The 21,556-nt window shown below is 40.6% G+C and overlaps 1 protein-coding gene across 3 annotated transcripts in view; it reads left to right on the forward strand.

Annotated features, from left to right (window-relative positions):
* Positions 1-21,556, forward strand: part of phf21aa (PHD finger protein 21Aa) — a 408,208-nt gene that overhangs the window by 285,634 nt on the left and 101,018 nt on the right. For all 3 annotated transcript variants that reach the window (XM_059975460.1, XM_059975461.1, XM_059975463.1), the window contains 2 exons: positions 18,498-18,752; positions 20,461-20,550. In XM_059975460.1, the coding sequence (XP_059831443.1) occupies positions 18,498-18,752; positions 20,461-20,550 (345 nt within the window). The remainder of the gene's footprint in view (positions 1-18,497; positions 18,753-20,460; positions 20,551-21,556) is intronic.

The following is a 21,556-nucleotide window of genomic DNA, read 5'->3' on the forward strand; positions in this document are numbered from 1 at the left end:
TATTGAAACCATTAAAACTGGGAATAAAGATGTGGTTTTTGTATATGCTCTGACCTCAAGAGTGACAGCTAGTGCGTCTGGGGGTGAAGTCTTACTGCTGGGATCATCCTCCTCTCAGAAAAAGTGTTCAAGGACACACTGGACGAGACTACATGTTGTATCTAGGTTCAAGCATTATCTCACCATTTATACTGGCATCCAGGCCGATAGGTCAAATATGTCTGCATTTAAAAACATTTTGTTGATCAAATATCGAATTTCTAAAATTAATGGTCCTGTTCCCTTGGCAAGATATTTACATGTAATATTGTGTTTATTTAAGAACTGAGATACATATTAATTCTTCTAATACTGGTCAATTATAAATAGATTTCAAAGAAGTTCAAGTTAATATCCCCAAAAAGCATCAGTATTGTGCTGCTACACCTTTTGTTGCTATTACAGGCATTAGAATGCAGAGGCCTGATGTGCCACTTCAGCTATGCAGTAATATTATGGCTGTGTTGTAACTGTTTGAGGGTTTTTCTTTTTTGGAATCCTTTAAAATCTTCCATTAATGCAAAGTGCAAGATGACCTCTCCACTGTACCTCAGATATATGACAAAAATAAATCAATTCCAATTAACTTCAAAGCTAATAATCATCAATTTTAGTTAGTAATCAATCTATCATCAATTTTCATTTGTGAAGTTCAAAGCCAACAATTCTGTGTGCACAGTAGTATTTCTTTGAAAACCTGGTTCTGATTTTTAGACTCTGGCCCTTTATCCTGGAATCTCAAATCAGTGTAAATAGTTCTTGTCACTTCTTTAAAGCTTCAAGACAAATTAAAAACAAATAAATTTCTGCACATTAAAGGTGAAATGTGTCCAAGCTATGTACTTATACAGCTATAGTAAATTTTGGGCAGCTTGTTTGCTCAGTCCTCCTTTAATACGCATGATTTCAAGTTGCAAATAGTGAATTGCATTTATGTAGCTGCAGACCTTAACAGGAGACTCAAAATTAGGATGGATTAGGATTTCTTTTTATTTTGTATGGTGATGGTTATAGGAGAGAAAATATAGAATGATTAGTTAATTAATAGATGGACTTGCATTGCTTTGGGACAAGCTGTTCACAAATGTTGTCCTGCTGATGCGCAGCAGAGTTGCACTCCGATCTTGCTAATATCAACCCATACTTCACCTCTACTTATTGAAATCATAATGAATTCTACTGAGACAGGGTCTAGTATATTAGTTACAGATCTCCCTACTCAAGAAATAATATAGTTATGAGAGATGGAATGCAATGGAGATTTACTAGATTAATCTTTAGAAAGGGCATTGTCCTAAGAAGAGAAATGAAGTTGTCAGGGTCAATATTGTCCATTGTTTAGAACAGGTTCCCAACTTTTTTTTATGCTATGAACCATAGGTTGAGGATCCTTGGATTAGAAAAATGGCATTGAAGCATTAAAAAAATTCTTACAAGCATGACAGAATGGATGCAAAAATGATTTTTCCTTTGACAACAATGTCCAGAACCAGGAGTCAGAGACCTGAAAATAGCACTGAATTAAAACATAATCAATAATCTTATGGAATAGCAGAGGAGAAATGAAAGACCAAAGCTTCACTTCTATTTCTTACATTTTTGTGTGAATTACCATTGACTGATTCTGATTAACTATGCTTTCTATTCCAGTTATTTTTATTTTATTCCAGGCTTCCCTCCCTGCACTGCTTCCCAAGACCTGGCCTAAGACTTGTATGGTTTCATTAATTCATTCTATAGTAGTGAGGCACCTGAAAGAATGGCCTTTCTTATTAATTAAGCATCAGGCTTTGTACATCAAGTTTCCCACCAGCAAGCACAAAATCTGAAAGTTTATTGGTTGTTGCAGATCTACATGCACTTTATCTAGCACCATTTTCCAGGTATTGATACATAATTGGCTGCATCAACACCTGCTATGAGATCTGAATGGCTGCATCACTGTCTGGTGTGGGGGACAATGACAAGGCTCGAAATAAGCTGCTGAAAATTGTCAACTCAACTCCATCATTGACACTAGCATCCAAGACAATCTCAAGGAGTGATGCATCCAAAAATACTGCATCCATCGTTAAGGACCCCCATCCACCCAGGATATGCTCTCTTCTCATTGCTACCATCAGGGAGGAAGTATAGAAGCTTGAAGGCATCCACTCAACAATTCAGGAAACAACATCTTCCCCTCTGCCATCAGAGTTCTGAATGGACATTTAATGAGGTTTAATATCACCAGCATCTGATAAATATAGAAAAATTGAATTACAATGTGTGGTGTGTGTGCCCACATGTGTGGACGGGGGGGGGGGTGTCTTTATTGATGGTCACTGCCTTTTTGAGGTACTGGTCCTTGAAGATGTTTTGGATATTAAGGAGGCTAGTGAACATGATGGAGCTAACTAATTTTACAACTCACTGCAGCTTACTATTTGTGTGTACATGTATGTGTGTGTATATAAAATGGTTAAATTAAGATAAATAGTACAAAAACAGAAGTTTAAAAAAAATGGTGTGATAGTGTTCATTGGTTCAATGTCCTTTTAGAAAGAGGGGAAGAAGCTGTTCACGAATCATGAGTGTGTGCCATTCGGCTTGTATCTCCTTCCTGATGGTAACAATGAGGAAAGGGCATGTCCTGGGTGGTAGGGGATAGGGAAGTCTATAATGATGGACGCTGTCTTTTTCAGACACTGGTCCTTGAAGATGTCTTGGATACTACAGAGGCTAGTACCCATGATGGAGCTGACTAATTTTACAACTCTGGGGAGCTTAGTATGACCCTGTGCAGTAGCAGCCACCCAACATACCAGACAGTGATGCAACCAGTTGGAATGCTCTCCATGGTACATCTTTAGAAGTTTTCAAGTGTTTTAGGTGACAAACCAGGTCTCCTCAAACTCCTAATGAAATATAGCCACTGTCTTGCTGCATCAATATGTTGTGACCAGGACAGGTCCTGAGAGATATTGACACTCAGGACCTTGGAATTGCTCACTCTCTCCACTTCCGATCCAATCCAAATCAAGTCAAGTCAACTTTTATTGTCATTTCCACCATAACTGCTGGTACAGTGCATAGTAAAAATGAGACAACGTTTTTCAGGACCATAGTTTACATAACACAGTACAAAAAACTAGACTGGACTATGTAATAAAACACAGAGAAAGCTACTCTAGACAACAGACCTACACTGGACTGCATAAAGTGCACAAAAATAGTGCCAGCGTTACAATAAATAATAAACAGGACAATAGGGCAAGGTGTCAGTCCAGGCTTTGGGTATTGAGGAGTCTGATAGCTTGGGGAAAGAAACTGTTATATAGTCTGGTCATAAGAGCCCGAATGCTTCTGAGCCTTTTCCCAGATGGCAGGAGGGAGAAGAGATTGTATGAGGGGTGCATGGGGTCCTTCATAATGCTGTTTCCTTTGCGGATGCAGTGTGTAGTGTAAATGTCTGTGATGGTGGGAAGAAAGACCCCGATGATCTTCTCAGCTGACCTCACTATCCGCTGCAGGGTCTTGCGATCCGAGGTGGTGCAATTTCTGAACCAGGCAGTGATGCAGTTGCTCAGGACGCTCTCGCTACAACCCCTGTAGAATGTGATGAGGATGGGGGTGGGAGATGGACTTTCCTCAGCCTTTGCAAAAAGATGAGACGCTGCTGGGCTTTCTTTGCTATGGAGCTGGTGTTGAGGGACCAGGTGAGATTCTCCATCAGGTGAACACCAAGAAATTTGGTGCTCTTTACAATCTCTACCGAGGAGCCGTCGATGTTCAGCAGGGAGTGGTCGCTCCATGCCCTCCTGAAGTCAACAACCATCTCTTTTGTTTTGTTCACATTAAGAGACAGGTTGTTGGCTCTGCACCAGTATGTTAGCCGCTGCACCTCCTCTCTGTAAGCTGACTCGTCGTTCTTGCTGATGAGACCCACCACGGTGGTGTCATCGGCGAACTTGATGGTATGGTTCCAGCTGTGTGTTGCAGCACAGTCGTGGGTCAGCAGAGTGAACAGCAGTGGACTGAGCACGCAACTCTGGAGCGCCCCCGTGCTCAGTGTGGTGGTGTTGGAGATACTGCTCCTGATGCGGACTGACTGAGATCTCCCAGTCAGGAAGTCTAGGATCCAGTTGCAGAGGGAGGTGTTCAGGCCCAATAGGCTCAGCTTTCCCATCAGTTTCTGAGGGATGATTGTGTTGAATGCTGAACTAAAGTCTATGAACAGCATCCGAACGTATGTGTCTTTTTTGGCCAGGTGGAGGGTGGTGGCAATGGCGTCATCTGTTGAGCGGTTGGGACAGTACACAAACTGCAGGGGGTCCAGTGAGGGGGGCAGCAGGGTCTTGATATGCCTCATGACGAGCCTCTTGAAACACTTCATGATGATGGATGTAAGTGCAACGGGACGGTAGTCATTTCGGCAGGACACTGAAGACTTCTTCAGCACAGGGACAATGTTGGCGGCCTTGAAGCACGTTGGAATGGTGGTGCTGTTCAGGGAGATGTTGAAGATGTCAGTGAGAACATCTGCTAGCTGGTCTGCACATCCTCTGAGCACTCTACCAGGGATGTTGTCTGGTCCAGCAGCCTTCCGTGGGTTGACCCTGCACAGGGTTCTTCTCACGTCGGCCACAGAGAGACACAGCACCTGATCATTCGCAGGAGGGGTGGACTTCCTCGCCGCCACGTCATTTTCCGCCTCAAACCGGGTGTAGAAGTTATTCAGTGCATTTGTGAGGGAGGCATCACCTGCACAGTCAGGTGGTGATGTCTTGTAATTGGTGATGTCCTGGATGCCCTTCCACATGTGCCACATGTCACCGCTGTCCTGGAAGTAACTGTGGATTGGCTGGGCATGTGCACGCTTTGCTCGGGACAGTTAGGTCCTTGCTGTTGTTAAAGCTGCCTTGTCGCCTGCTCTGAAGGTGGAGTCGCGGGACCTCAGCAGCGCTGAGGATTGGTTTCTGTTCCCTTAACTTAAGGTTGTTATTGTGACACCACTCAACTAGCTGGTATATCTCACTCCTGTATAACCCACTTGTCACCATCTCGAATTCCACCAACAATCGTTGTATTGTCATTAATTTATAGATACTTTTGGGCTATGCCTAGCCACATAGTTATAGGAGTAGAGAGAGTAAAGCAGTGGACTAAGCACACACTCTGAAGGTGTGCCAGTGTTGATTGTAGGAATGATGGTGTTAAACGCTGAACCCATAGACACTATCTCGCTTCTTTTTTCTCTCTTTTTGCATGACTTATTTAATTTAACTTCTTTTACATACTTACTGTCATTTGTAGTTTTTACTGGTATGTATTGCAATGTACTGCTGCCTCATAGCAACACATTGCACAATGTATACCAGTGATATTAAATCTGATTCTGATAGAAGTTAGTCACAATCACCTTGGTAACCATTGTCAGTGTGGTTCTTATGTGCTCTGATGTGGTTCTCCTATACACAGCAAGTGACAAATTACAGTGAGGACAACTTTGCTCAAGTACAGATGTCTCAGATAACAAACGTTTGTAGTTTCTTGCTGGACTTCAATGTATATTTATTCCCTGAATACTCTGGGCTGATACCATTTTATAACATATTTCTCATCCACCTCTTCCTCCCCTCTTATTTTTTGTCTTCTTTGAACTGTTTTTCATTGGTTGGTCATGACTAGACTAAATTATTGCCTCAGAAAAGACCTGGACCCACTGCAATTTGTCTATCACCACAATAGGTCAACGGCAGATGTAATTTCAATGGCTCTTCATGTAGTCTTGGACCACCTGGACAATACAAACACCTATGTCAGGATGCTGTTCATTGACTATACCTCAGCATTTAACACCATCATTCCCACAATCCTGATTGATAAGTTATAGAACCTTCCTCTGCAATTGGATCCTCAACTTCTGAAGTGGAAGACCACAATCTGTACAGATTAGTGATAATATCTCCTCCTCGCTGACAATCGACATTGGTGCACCTCAGGGGTGTTTGCTTAGCCCACTGCTCTGCTCTGTTTGTACCCATGACTGTGTGGCTAGGCATAGCTCTGATACCATCTTTAAATTTCCTTACGATACAACTGTTGTTGGTAAAATCTCAGATGGAGTTGAGAGGGCAAACAGGAGCAAGATACGCCAACTAGTGGAGTGGTGTCATGGCAACAACCTGGCACTCAACATCAGTAAGAGGAAAGAGCTGATTGTGGACTTCAGGAAGGGTAAGATGAAGGAACACATACCAATCCTCATAGAGGGATCAGAAGTGGAGAGAGTAAGCAGTTTCAAGTTCCTGGGTGACAAGATCTCTGAGGGCCTAACCTGGTCCCAGTATATCGATGCAGCTATAAAGAAGGCAAGACAGCAACTATACTTCATTAGGAGTTTGAAGAGATTTGGTACTTCTATAGTTATACCTTGGAGAGCATTTTGACAGGCTGCATCACTGTCTGGTATGGAGGGGCTACTGCACAAGACTGAAAGAAGCTGCAGAGGGTCGTAAATTTAAGTCGGCTCCATCTTGGGTACTAGCCTACAAAGTACCCAGGACATCTTCAAGGAGTGGTGTCTCAGAAAGACAGCATCCATTATTAAGGACCCCCAGCACCCAGGGCATGCCGTTTTCTCATTGTTACCATCAGGTAGGAGGTACAGAAGCCTGAAGGCACACACTCAGCAATTCAGGAATAGCTTCGTCTCCTCTGTCACCTGACTCTCAAATGGACATCGTACCCATAAACACTTCCTCACATTTTTTATATATATGTGTAATGCCCTGGGAAAGTTATCACTGTTAATGTAATGGGTTCTCAGTAGCAGCAGTGTTTGGGTTATGATTAGAAATAACAAGGACTTTGGAATGTGCACCGTCCAACAAGGGGAATGTTTTTCTTTCTTGTGTGTCCAAAAACAAGGTATTCGCGGGCTTTTGTTTGGCGGAAGATGGAGAAAGAAGATTGAGAGGTCGTAGACTGCAGGTCTGAGTGGGCGTGGAATGGGACCGGGAGTCGACAACACCCTGGGGGGGTGAAATCAGTGGAGAATGGATGGATGGGAAAATCGTGACTCCACTGTGCACAGTAGACTGCTTCATTGAAATGGGCCCTTCCCTTTTTGTTTTCTTTACTGGCTCACTGGGCTTAGAAGCTGTTCCTGGTCCAGGCTCATGGATTTAAAGTAAATTTTTTATCAAAGAAAATATGTCACCATATACAACCCATTTGCTTGTAGGCATACTCAATAAATCCAGTGACCATAATAGGATCAATGAAAGACTGCATTCAACAGGAGAGAGAACCAGTGTGCAAAAGACAACACACTATGCAAATACAAAAGAAAAGAAAAATAATGATCATAAATAAGCAATAAATATTGAGAAGATGAGATGAAGAGTCCTTGAAAGTGAGTCCGTAGGTTGTGGGAACTGTTCAGTGATGGGGCAGGTGATGTTATCCCATCTGGTTCAAGAGCCTGATGGTTGAGGGGGTCTGTACCTGGTGGTGTGAATCCTGAGGCTCCTGTACCACCTTCCTGTTGGCAACAGTGAGAAGAGAGCATGATAGTGTCCTGGGTGGTAGAGGTTCCTGATGATGCATGCTGCTTTCCTGTGACAATGCTCTGTGTAAATGGTGGGGAGGTGTTTACCCTTGATGGGCTGGGCCATATCCACTTCTTTTCATACGATTTTTCATTCAAGGATATTGATGTTTCTATACCAGGCTGTGATGCAGCCAGTCAGTATACTCCACCATACAGATGTTAGTGATATTCTCTCCTCCACACATATTTTGCAAACATCAGACCTCTAACTTCTGGACGTGCCGATATCTGGCCTCAGTTTCTGGCTCACCAACTTTAGGCTTCACCGCTTTAGCCTGCAATCCTAGGACTCGCCAACCTAGGTTCACTTATCAATCTCAGGGTCAGGGGGGTTGGTCATCACCAGTCCTCGTCTATTGGATTCCAGCTCCTGCCCCATCTCTTCATTTACCACTTCTGACCTCTGACTTACCTCACCCCATCCCTAAACCCTAACCTGTCCCCTAAATCCCCACGCTGACCCCAAAATCATTCCAACAAACCTTTAAAAAACACTACCTTGGTGAATAATGTGGCTCGGCACAACCCTGACTGGAACATGTTTGATGTTTTCAGTTGGCTATTTGTTTTGATTTATGATTAGCTTTAACTATTTCCAACAGTAGCTAATATAAATTAAAAGGTAAAAGAAAACTGTTGAGCAAGAGTGAATTTCCCTTAAATTGCCAGTGGTCAAAGTGCAAAGGTAAGGTAGCTTGGATAGATTTTCAGCATGCTGCTGTGGCAAAATACTGGTGATTTTAATTAGCCATCCATTACAGATTCAGTGGAAATATGAAAACAACTGCTTTATCTCACAGAGCAGATCAGTGTCATTTTTAATGTACAAATGTGTTGTAAAATTATCCTTGTTCTTATCTAAGCTAAGTATCAGTTAGATGATATAGTAAGTAACTCAATTGATAAAAAATCCTGTAACAAAATTTGAGGTGAGTAAAATTTGTAAGTCCTGATCATCTATATAATACATACTGTGCAAAAAAATGGAAAAAATTATAACGTTCTTAAAGCAACTGCATTGTTTTTAAGATGTTATAAATCCCTGAAAGTTAATTGTTTTTCTACTTGTAACATATAAGAACATGAGCAAGTCCCTCAAATATGCTTCACTATACAATACAATCATGGCTAATTTTATCTTTCTCTCAGATTAATTTGACTGTCAAGCCTAGACTTCCTATAGTTCAAAATTCTGTCTCTCTAAACCTTGAATATGTTCAGAATACAAGATCTGAAGCAGAGACTTCAAAAGTTTTATGACCATCAGCATTTCCTTCTCTTGTCTGTCTTATTTGGTTGACCTCATTAGTCTGAAAATGAAGAATGAATTATTCCTATCTGATATTTAAATCAAGCTGTTTACGACAGTTTAGAATTGTAATATGTCATATTGAAATCAAAACACATTCAAAGAGAGAGGTACCTTGGAGGGTATTCTAACCGGTTGCATCACCATTTGGTATGGGGGGGGGGGTCACTGTTTAGGATCAGAAGAGGCTGCAGAAAGTTGTAAACTCTGCCATCTCCATCATGGGCTAGCCTTTCCAGTATCCAGCACACCTTCAAAAGGTGATGGCTCAAAAAGGCGGCATCCATCATTAAGAACCCAGGACATGCCCTCTTCTCGTTGCTGTCATCAGAGATGAGATACAAAAGCCTGAAGACACACGCCCAATGTTTTAGGAACGGCTTCTTCCCCTTCGCCATCAGATTTCTGAATGGACAAAGGACCCGTGAACACTACTTCCATCTTTTTCCCTCTCTTTTTGCACTACTTATTTAATTCAACTTTCCTTTTTATATATACTTATTCTAATTTGTAGTTTTTATTAGTATGTATTTCACTGTATTGCTGCCGCAAAACAGCAAATTTTATGACATGTCAGTGGTTTTAATTCTGATTCTAAAGTATTGGCAATGCTGAAGAGTTGGAAAAGATTTTTGTGCAGTATGACATAAACTGTTTTTCTGCAACACCTTCAATTTGCCAAGAAAGCACCACGTGGCTCCTACATCTTGTAATGGAGTTCTACAAGAAGCTGCAGTACTATTGTACTTCGTTGTATCCAATTTGAATATTTCATGTCTGTGTGTTGCCATTTATGTATCTCGTTTTTTCATATTTGTTATGTTTTGGTGGGATTGACATTTCATGGAAATTAAATTATTGTGGCGACCCATTTCCTGGCACATCCGAACCGGCTCACAATTAGATAGCCTACGGGGGTTTGCGAGCACAGAGCTTTGGAGCCTCTGCGCCACGTGGGGCAGGTTGAGGGAGGCTTAAAAGTGAGGCTGAGGATTTCGAATAAAGTTTTTCCTTCGACTGCAGTTACTGACTCCGTGTCATAATTTTAGCACTGCGTGTAGCACCCCGCTACATTATGATCCAAGTCTTGTGCAGAGAGTAGAAGGTCTAAGGACAGGGTAGCAATTCATGGTGGATGAAAGTGAGTAATGGAGTTTACAAAAATTAGTGTTCAGCCAGTGCTGTTAGAATTTACATTATTCATTTATACATTGGAATCAAAAACACACTTGTGGGTGATATCACATTGGGAGAATTGTCAGTACTGAGGAGGACTGAAAAACTTTTGACCAATATTATACATGAAAACTAGGCAAATAGTTGGCTATTGAAGTTCTGCACAGTTAAGTGCTGGGTTTAGAAAATAAAGGTCACTTATTGTTTGGAAATCATGAGTCTAGTTAGGTTTGAGGAGCAAAAAGATCTTCAAATATAAATATATTATCATTACTGCTCTGTCAGTTCAGCAAAACCAATCTTTAAAAAACAACTAAGGAAGCACTAGGATTTCTAGAGGGATGGAATAGCAAAGGAGGAAAGTTCATGCTGAATTTATATTTGAAGCTTGAAACGGTTTGAGTTCTCATTCGGCTCTAAGGAGACTTCATGAAGATGACAAAGTGTGAGGGTACGCATTTTCAGGAAAGGATGAGAGACTGGGATCCTTTTCTTGAGATATATACTCTCATAGACTTGTTAGTCCCTATCATCTGTTTCTCTGCCATGTTCCAAACAACAGAAAACATTTGAGAACAGAAGTAGAGCTGGAGATTGATGAATTCAGAATTATTTGGGAAAACATATAGTAAAAGCAGGAATGATACGATAAATACACAGCCTATATAAAGTAGAAATACTTTTCTGTAATCATTGCAGCACTGTCCACCATAGCAAAAATCTCACGCAAACACTCTTGGCAGAAACACTTGGCGCAAGTGCTCTCGGCAGCACTCTTGGTGCAAGTGCTCTCTCCAGTGTGCCAAATCATACCAAATAACACATAAAAGTACACAGTCTATATAAAGTAGAAATAATGTTTGTCTTGTGTAGTTTCGTTTATCAGAATTGGAAGGACAGCGAGCACACTGATGATGGTGTGTTAGGCTGAATCGTTGGAGTTTGGTGTGGTGGGAGGTAGAGCAGACTGGGGTGTCATCTCATCGTCGTCTGTTTCCATCAGGGCAGGTAGGTCACCTTCTTCTATATCTGCCTGCCTTGATGTTGAAGATCGAGGTTGATGTCTGCTGTGGCTGATGTGGAAGGCTTGAAAAACGACAGTATGCTTGACTGCTTAGCCTTGTGCATTTTTCTATCATACAGTTCTTTGTAAGCACTCAAACCATCCTGCAAATATGCCCTAAACCTACATACCCTTTCAAAATTAAAGTCATACTTTTCTGCAAACATTGCAGCATTGTCAATCGCAGCGAAAATCTCATGCAATTGCTTCACGTTCAGTACCTGGACGACTTCACTTTTGAGCCGTTTGCTATTGCGTTTGGTTTCAATTGTTATCCTTTCTTCTTGTAATTGCATCAGCTCTTCATCTGTCAGTTCTTGTAATGAGATGCCAAAACCTCTTCAACATCATCTTCGTCAACTTCCACAAACCCACCTCTCTTAGCCAAACTCACTATGTCCTTATTTTGTTCACCACGCTCGAAATGCTTAATCATGTCTAGTTTTACGCTAAGTGTAATACCCTTACGAGCTCTTTTCGGCTTTTCCGGTACCTTAGAACTTATCTTGCTAACAGATGCACAAAATAAATTGACATAAAGCACAGATGCTCACAGGCACGTGTTTAAGCAATACCGGCTAGAATGCAGTTCCGGGGGAGGAGCTTGGCTGCTCGGAGCACGCGCTGCCTTTTTTCATAACAGTGAAAACACCTTCTGTTAGTGAAAACAGGTAGCTAATGTAGGTCTTTCGTAACAGCGAGGTGTCGTATAGTGAACGTTCAAAAAACGGGGGATATCTGTATAGTATGTTCCTGACCCAATTAAAGGCGAGGATAACAGGTTAAGGGAACCTTGGTTTTTGAGAGATATTGAGGTCTTGGTTAAGAGAAAAGAAGAGGCGCATAGTAGGTGTATGTAGGAAGGAACAAATGAGGTACTTGAGTACAAGAAATGCACTCCTTTTTAAGAGAACACGTAAAAAAGGAAATCAGGAGAGCTGAAAGAAAGCATGAGGTTGCTCCAGCAGACAAGGTGAAGGAGAATCCCAATAGCTTCTACAGATATACTTAGAGCATAAGGATAGCACGGGATAAAATTGGTCTTCTGAAAGATCAGAGTGATCATCTATGCATGGAACTGAAAGAGATGGGGGAGATCTTAAGTGGATTTTTTGCATCTGTATTTATTGAAGAGAAGGACACAAAGTCTAGAAGTGAGGCAAATTAGCAAAGAGGTCATGGACTGTATACAGATTGATGTTTGCTGTCTTGAGGACAATAAGGGTGAGTAAATATGGGGCCTGACAGAGTATTCCTTCAGACCCTGTAGGAGGCTAATGCAGAAATTGCAGGAGCCATAGTAGAAATATTTATGAAGTCCTTAGCCACGGGTGAGGTGCCAGAAAATTGGAGGATAGCTACTGTTGTTTTATTGTTTAAGTTAGGTTCTAAGAGTAAGCTGGGAATTAGACCTGGTGAGCCTGACATCAATAAGTTATTGGAAGTATTTGACAGGATTGAATATATAAGTATTTGGATAGACAGGGACTGACTAGGGGTAGTCAACATAGCTTTGTGTGTGTTAGCTACAGAGTGGTAGTAGATGGTTGCCTCTTCTTTTCTCTTAACCAAGACCTCAATATCTCTCAAAAACCAAGGTTCCCTTAACCTGTTATCCTCGCCTATGACAAGTGTTATGTCGCAGGGATCAGTGCTGGGTCCATTGTTATTTGTTATCTACATAATGTGATTAAGTGGATCAGCAAGACTGGGGATGTAGTGGACAGCAAAAAAGACTGTGAAAACTTGTAGCAAGATCTGGGCCAGCTGGAAACATGGCATGGGTTGAAAAATGGCAGATGGAATTTAATGCAGACAAGTATGAGGTGTTGCACTTTGGGAAGTCAAATCAGGGTAGAACTTGCATGGTGAGCAGTAAGTAGTGTATTAAGGAGTGCAGTATAACAGAGGGATCTGGGAATATAGATCTATAATTTCTTGAAAGTGGTGACACAATTAGATATGGTCGTAAAGAAAGCTTTTGAAGAATTGGCCTTCATAAATCAAAGTACTGAGTACAGGAGTTGGGATGTGGAAGTTGTATAAGACATTGGTGAGGCCTAATTTGAAATATTCTGTGAAGACCTGTCTACAGGAAAGATGTCAATAAGATTGAAAGACTACAGAGAAAATGTACTAGGATCTTGCCAGTACTTGAGATCCTAAGTTATAGGGAAAGTTGAATAGGGTAAGACTTTATTCCATAGAGTGTAGAATAATGAGATTAGATAGAGGTATACAGGGATTTATCCACTGAGATTGAGTGTGACTAGGACTAGAAGTCATGAGTTAAAGGTGAAGGGTGAAATATTTAAGGGGAATTTCTACGTTCAGTGGTAAGAGTGCGGAACGAGCTGCCATTGGAAGTGATGGGTATGGGCTCGGTACATGGATGAGAGTGGTATGGAAGGTTTGGTCTGGGTACAGGTCAATGGGACTAAGTGGATTAATACTTTAGCGAGGACTAAATTAGAGGCGCTGCCTAATCTATGACTATTACGATCAACCACAAGAAGGGGTAGTTGAGGCAATTTGCAGAGATATATTTAAGGAAAGCTCAGTAAACCCATTGAGGGAACAAAATAGAATCTGTTATTGGAGTTCATTGAAGAAGTCTGAAATTGTGAAAAACAATTGTGTCATAAACAAGAGACGATCTGTAGATGCTGCAAATACAAGCAACACAGAAAATGCTAGAGGAATTCAGCTGGCCAGGCAGCATCTATGGAAAAGAGTACAATTGGCGTTTTGGGCCAAAACCCTACATCAGGACTGGAGGAAAAAAGCTGAGGAGTTGATTTAAAAGGTGGGGGAGGGGAGAGAGAAGCGCAAGGTAATAGATAGAACCGGAAGAGGGAGGGATGAAGTAAACATCTGGGAAGTTGATTGGTGAAAGAGATAGAAGACCATGGAAGAAAGAAAAGTGGGGAGGAGCATGAGAGGGAGATGACAGGCAGATCTCACCGATACACTGGAGGCCACACTTTGAGCACCGGACACGGTAGATGATCCCATCAGATATACAGGTGAAGTACTGCCTCACCTGGAAAGACTGTTTAGGGCCCTGAATGGTAGTGAGGAAGGAGGTGTAGGGGCAGGTGTAGCACTTGTTCTGCTTGCAAGGATAAGTACCAGGAGGGACAAGGGAGTCATGTAGGGAGAAATCCCTGCAGAAAGCAGAAAATGGGGAGGAGGGAAAGATGTGCTAGGTGGTAGGATCCCATTGGAGATGAAGGAAGTTGCAGAAAATTATGTGCTGGATGCGGAGGCTGGTGGGGTGGTATGTTTTGGCCTGAAACGTTGACGGTTTATTCATTTCCATAGCTGCTGCTTGACCTGCTGAGCATTTTGTGTGTTGTTATTTTTTTCTCTATTTGTAACTCTTTTTTTCTAAAATTGTGACCATATGTGCTCTGTCCAGTAATCTGTATGCTGTTGGTAAGGTGTTTTCCACCTTGGCCCCGGAGGAGCACTGTTTCATTTTGCTATATTCATGTATAGTTGAACGATAATTGAACTTGAAATAAGATTTATATGACCTGAATTGTCTAAATTGGGATGAAGGCCCATTTTTGTGCTGTATAAATTAATAATTATGACTATACACAGGGTAATGTGCTTTACGATAAAAACGGTGGAAAATTAAACAACACACACAAAATGCTGGTGGAACACAGCAGGCCAGGCAGCATCTATGAAAAATTAAATCCATCGTTTATATTTGCTCAGCTTGTTCTCTCCCCCCCCAACTTTTTCCCTCTCTGGGATTGAAGTACATGCTCAGTTTGAGATACTGGTTATGCCCTCTAGCTCTGCATTTCACAACTCCCACATTCTTTAGTTTAGGTCCTTTGTGTATGTTCTCATCTTCTAATTGCTCCCAATCACTCATTGACCAGATAATCTTGTTCACAGTTTATCCCCAGGCCACTCCAGTTTTTCCCTAGCAATCTCCTCCCCCAACCTTCCCTGCAACTTTACAAGCTTCTTCTGTCTCCTTTTCATTTCTGACGAAGGGTCTCTATTCCCCTTTCTACAGATGTGATCTGACCTTCTGAGTATTTCCTGCATATTATGCTCTGTTAAGGAACTATGTGGCTCTAATTTAAAATTGCAGTAATTTGAGTTTGTATGAAATATCATACTACAGATTGCAGACTTCAGGGAATAATAAAGAAGTAATAGTATGCATCCTTATCACCATTGCGTGCTTAATTTCATTATTCAGCAAATCACACTAATCCATACTTCTCAGTTATTATTCACCAAAATTTTTAAAGTTTGGAAGCATTTTTGTTGTTTTCACAGCTAATGCAATATCAAATTGTTCTGTAGTGCTAGGGAAGCAAAGTTATAGAGTCTTCAATGGAGGGCTAAATTGAATCATAAACAAGAGAGAATCTGCAGATGGTGTATGTTGCAGGACTAAATTGAAGCTGGTTCTTTATATCTTTGGAGGTTTTTAAAGAGCCAAATGTTCAATAAACTTTATTATATGTTGACATCTGGGCACCATCCTATATGTTTCATTCATTCATGTCGGCTGTCTTATTTCCTGCAGCTTGTCTATTGGATGGTATGTTTCAACAGGCACAAAATTAAGTGTCCTGATGCCTTCCCTATCATTGTGGGGGGATTGCAACTAGGCCAGCTTGAAGAAGTCTCTGGACAGCTACCACCAACATAGCACCTGTGGAACCAGAGGAGGCAACGCACTTGACCACTGTTATACCACCATTAAGAATGCTTACCAGGCCACCCCACGTCCACACTTTGGAAAGTCCGGTCACCTGGCTGTACTTCTGTTCCCAGCATATAGGCAAGAACTAAAGATCTCACAACTATTGGTGAGTGCCAAGAAGGCATGGTCAGGGAGGCAATAGAGCACTTATAGGATTTCTTTGAGTTGGTGGTCTGGATAATATTGAGGGATTCATCTTTGAGTCTGAATGAATACACAACAGTTGTCACTGACCATCTAGACCTGCATGGATGAGTGTGGGCCTTCAACAAAATGCCAGACATATCCAAACCAAAATCTGTGGATGAACCAGGAGATTCGTATTCTGGTAAGGACTAGATCAAAACTGATTATTCAAGACTGCTGGTCCAGAACCATGCAAGAAAATCTGCTCCAGCTTACAGAAGGCTATTTTAAGGGCTAAAAAAACAATTCCAATTGAATTGAGACAGAATCAGATGCACGCCAGCTCTGGCAGGGTTTGCAGGCCATTACTTCCTACAAAGTGAAACCTAACATCATGAATGGCAGTGATGCTTCATTCCCAAATGAGCTCAGTGCTTTTTTATGCCCATTTTGAAAATGAGAAATAAAACTGCACCTGTGTGAATCTCAGCAGCATACAGTAATCCTTTGATCTGTCTCAGAGGCTGATGCTAGAACATCTTCAAAGAGGAAGATCCTTTGGTAGACATGATGGTGTGACTGGTAGGGCTTTGAGAACCTGTGTCAGCCAATTGGTGGGAATGTTCAAAAACGTGTTCAATCCCTCACTGCTGTATTTGGAGGGTCTCAACTGCTTCAAAAGGGCAACAAGCATACCAGTCCTTAATAAGATTAGGGTGAGCTGCCTCAACAACAAATATCAAATGGTGATGAGGAGGTGCGCAGAAGTGAGATAGATTAGCTGTTCAAGGGGTGTTGCAGCAACAGCCTTGCACTCAACATTAGAAAGACCAAGGAGTTAATTGTGGACTTCAACAAGAGGATGTCGAGGGAACACACATCAATCCTTATCAATGGGTCAGAGTGGAAATGGTGAGGAGTTTCAAGTTCCTGGGTGTCAAAATTTTTGAGGATCTACCCTGGGCTCAATATATTGATGAATTTACAAAGAAGGCATGACAGCAGCTATATTTCATTGAGGAGAATTGATATGTCACCCAAGACACTCACAAATTTCTGCAGATGTACTGTGGAGAGCATTCTAACTACATGCATCACTAACTGGTATTGGAAGGGAGGGTGCTGCTGCACAGGATCAGAAAAAGCCGTAGAAAGGTGTAAACTAGTCAGCTCCATCATGGGCACTAACCACCACTGCATCAAGGACATCTTCAAAATACAATGCCACAAAAAGGCAGTATCTATCATTAAGAACCTCCATCATCCGGGAGTGTGAGCCTGAAGAAACACAGTCAATGTTTCAGGAACTGCCCTTTCCCATCTGCCATCAGGTGTCAAAGTTAAAAATAAATACATATATGTCACGATATACGACTCTTGAGATTCATTTTCTTGCAGGTATACACAGCAAATCCAAGGAACACAACAGGCTAACCTCTGTCACTATCCTGATTTTATTTATTTGTATAGCTAAAGAGTATAAAAATTAGAAAGAAAATTCAGGATCTCTTTGAACACATTAGTGTGATTGTCCTAGTTAGCAGGTAGTGATGCATTAAGCTCTTCCAAAGGAAATCGTGTACATGTTGTGGATTTAATTTTTGTCATGATATTTTATATATAGTTGATTAGCACTTGTAAGATGTATTTCATCTGTGTTCATTTTTCTTGTCTTTCTGACAGTACTGATAATTCAGCAGCAATCTTAAACTACAGATTTTTTGACTGACTGAATCCCAACAGCCATGCTTCAGTTCATCTTTCTGTTCTCTAGGTTACTTTAATTAGACATCAAAACAACTGTCTTACTGGAAATATGGGCTGAATATCTGTATTCCCACTGAAGAAAACTATTCAAAGGAACTTGCAAACTTTTCTGTTATTATACATGAATAATTTGGGGTCTATAAATTGCAGTGATTTGAGACTTGCGAAGCTCCATTGGTGATTTTGTGGCTGTGTACATGCCCCAATTATGGACCTTGCTGGAAGATGCTGATATTGCCACAGGAATTCTGCTCTTGAATTTTGTGCCAAGTTAGACTTTAAGAAAAAGGGTATTTATGGGTTGGTGATTTTTCAGCAGAGCTTCCAGCTGAAAGATCATTGATCTGAGATGTAACTTGATTTCATGTCACAGCTTTTGTCTGATCTCCTGAGCATTTCCACTGACATGACTTTTCAGGGTATTGAGTCTTAATGCTAATAACAGTTGCTGTAACATATCCACAGTGAAGTTATAAATGCTTCTTATGTTCTTTGACTTCTCCTTTTTATTGCATTGTCACATTGATTTTCCACTTCATATTCTTTCAATTTGTTCAGAATAGAAATGCTGTTTTAAAACTGAAAGTTGTGAGTATTTTGGCTGAAGTAGTTGCATCTATATTTGTTATTTCATTATTCAAAAGGCTATTGACTATTTGTTTATTTTTTAAATTCTCAGAAGACAATAAGTGAACCTTCAGTTGTTACCACAAAGCAGATTCCACTTACTCTACTGAAAACAACACATACTGTGCCTGCCTCAGTCCTTTCACCAAGACCCACCATTGCCATGGTAACAGCTCTAAGCAACCCTCAGAAACCAGTGGTTAATACAGACTCTCAAAACACACCCATCAACCTACAGATTACCAACAAACTGACAACTCTGGGGGCTGACGCTGTACGAATAATGCCAAAATCAACTGTACAGTTGGTAAGAAAAACTTGGAAGTACTTTTTTTTCTTTTAAAGTCTGTGTTGCAATTCATAGCCACAAATCTTTCATTGTTTTGTGAGTTCATTATAGTTAAGTTTTAACTACCTCATGTTTAATAATAGTGATCCCCTTAGAAGCTGAACCAGGGAACACAAACAATATAGATTTCCAAACAAAGCAAGTGAGAATACCAAAAACAAACGAGAAAATCTGCAGATGCTGGAAATCTGAGCAACACAGACAAAATACTGGAGCAACTCATCAAGCCAGGCAGCATCTAGAAAAAGAGTACAGTCAACATTTTGGGCCGAAACCTTTCAGCAGGACAGAATGCCTACCCTGAAGAAGTTTAAGTATTCCCTTCTGTCCTGCCAAAGGGTTTCAGCCTGAAACGTCGACTGTACTCTTCTTGTGTGTGTTGCTTGAGAATAATAAAAACTCACTGTTAAAGCGAAATTGCTAACTGATGGAAAGAAAATGTAAATTTTAGCAGTTGCTTTGAATCATTTCATAGCTATAACATTAATTTTGTCCTCTGAACAATGAAACTTGATGTTATCTCTGAAATATTATAGACTAAGACACCACAGAGAAGGCCATTTGTCCCAGCGTATCAGTATGACTGTTTTGAAGGACAATCTTGCTGCTCTTCTCAAATACCTTTTTTTCCTACAAGTAATTATCCAGTTTACTTTTGACATTTCTGCTGTTCCTACTGCCTCATCAGACAGGCATACCCCAACTTATTTTTAAATTTTTATTTAGATATACAGAACAGCAATGGGTCCTTTCAGCCCAATGACTTCATGCTACCCAGTTACACTTATGTGACCTAATTAACCTACAAATCTGTATGCCCTTGGAATGTTTGAAGAAACCAGAGCACCCGGAGGAAACCCACATGATCACAGGGAGAATTATACCAACTCTTTACAGACAGCAGCAGAAATGAACCCAGGTTGCTGGTGCTGTAATAACATTGCACTAACTGCTATGCAACCATCTGACCCTGCTACTGTGTCACCCCATTTAATTTCCATTTCAAAGATTGTTGACTGAAAACTTGAACTGCATCTTAAATTCTTAAAATATCTATCAAATTTTAGCTTTATTATGAATGAAAAAATTGTGTTTATATTTCACCTCTGCCAATTATGCATCTTTTAGTGCTGTATAATCAGTAACTATTGACATATATTGTGTATGAAATGCAACAGCCAACTTACTCTCAGCAAACAATAGTATAATAATGCCCATCAAATTTATTGATATTGATTAGAAAGGGGGACAAATTCCCTCGTTACTTTTTGAATAAAATACCTTCACAGTGTACATCCACCTGAGAAGACAGATCAATCTGTGTTTAAAAGTCATATTAGAAGTAACACTTCAGTACTGCTTTGAAATGCCAATCCAATTTATATGTTTCCACCTTTAATTAAGGTTTTGACTTTGTGGATCTTGATGTGGATTTATTGGCATGTATCTTTTATTGTCTTTGCTGCACAGGCCATCTCAAACATTGTTATACTTTTTCAGTAAAGTTTCCCATCTTTCTGTGTAAGAAAAAAATTGAAAATAATGTTAACTTTCTCTTAAGTCTTAGTTACAAACATAAGCATAACCAGCTGAAATAGATTCAGTATTAATTCTTAATGTGAGCATTTATTTTTCCAAAAGTAATGAATAATTATTTCCAAACCAGCAGGTACAGACGACAAACTCCCCACCAATCAAGGTACCCCAGTTCATTCCTCCACCCAGGCTGACGCAACGCCCAACCCTTTTACCACAGGTAAATACTAATGATAATTATGCTTTCATAATCAAAACACAAGAGTGCAATATCATTGTGATACATTAAAGTGACACAACCCTTCATAATATTACACTGCATCAGTTTAGACGTTTCTCTCTGAAACATCAATAAAAATGTTGTGTCTCTGAAGCATTAAAGAAACACAACTTCCAAGTTCTGAACTGCTGATTGGAGCCAGTGTGATAAGTTAGATGATGGAGCAGTTGATGCAAAGTGTAGAGAGATTAAGGAAGGATACAGTGGTTAGGGCTTAAATGCTTTCATTTGGATGGATTAAAATGTGTTTACTTTAATACAAGACATATCAGGATCAAAGGTGATGAACTTAGAATGTAGATCAGTACTTGAAACAACATTGTCATAGCCATTACAGAGGTCAGGAATGCTTTCACAAGGGCAGGAAAGGCTGCTGAACGTTCCCGGGTGTAGATGTTGCAGAAGGTAGGGAGATAAATGAGGTAGGGAGTGGCATTGCTTATCAGTGATAATGTCCCAGCTGCAGAGAAGAAGTGAATACTGTGTGGATCATTTCCTGAGTCAGTGTGGGTTTAAGTCAGAAACGGGTGCAATCTCAGGAAGATTCTATAGTCCCCCCAGTAGTAGCAGGTACTTTGAGGAACAGATTGGCACAGAGATTTTGGAAAAGTGCAAAAATTACAGGTTAATGTCATGGGTGAACATAAGTGAATTCGACATGTACAGTTGACATTTTTCTCCAGTCTGCTGAAGGGTCTCAGCCCAAAACATCAACTGTACTCTTTTCCATAGATGCTGCCTGGCCTGCTGAGTTCCTCCAGCATTTTGTATGTGTTGCTTGGATTTCCAGCAAATGCAGAGTTTCTCTTCTTTACTTCAATAATTCTTTAAAGTAGAACTATTTAGCTTCACAAGGTCAGTTAATAAATGCATTACATTAGCTATGTAAACTGAAAACCCTTTGATTCATTTTACAGGCCCAAACTAAGCAAGTAAAATTTATCAG

Source organism: Hypanus sabinus, chromosome 7 (genome assembly GCF_030144855.1).
Source record: "Hypanus sabinus isolate sHypSab1 chromosome 7, sHypSab1.hap1, whole genome shotgun sequence".
Classification (NCBI taxonomy): domain Eukaryota; kingdom Metazoa; phylum Chordata; class Chondrichthyes; order Myliobatiformes; family Dasyatidae; genus Hypanus; species Hypanus sabinus.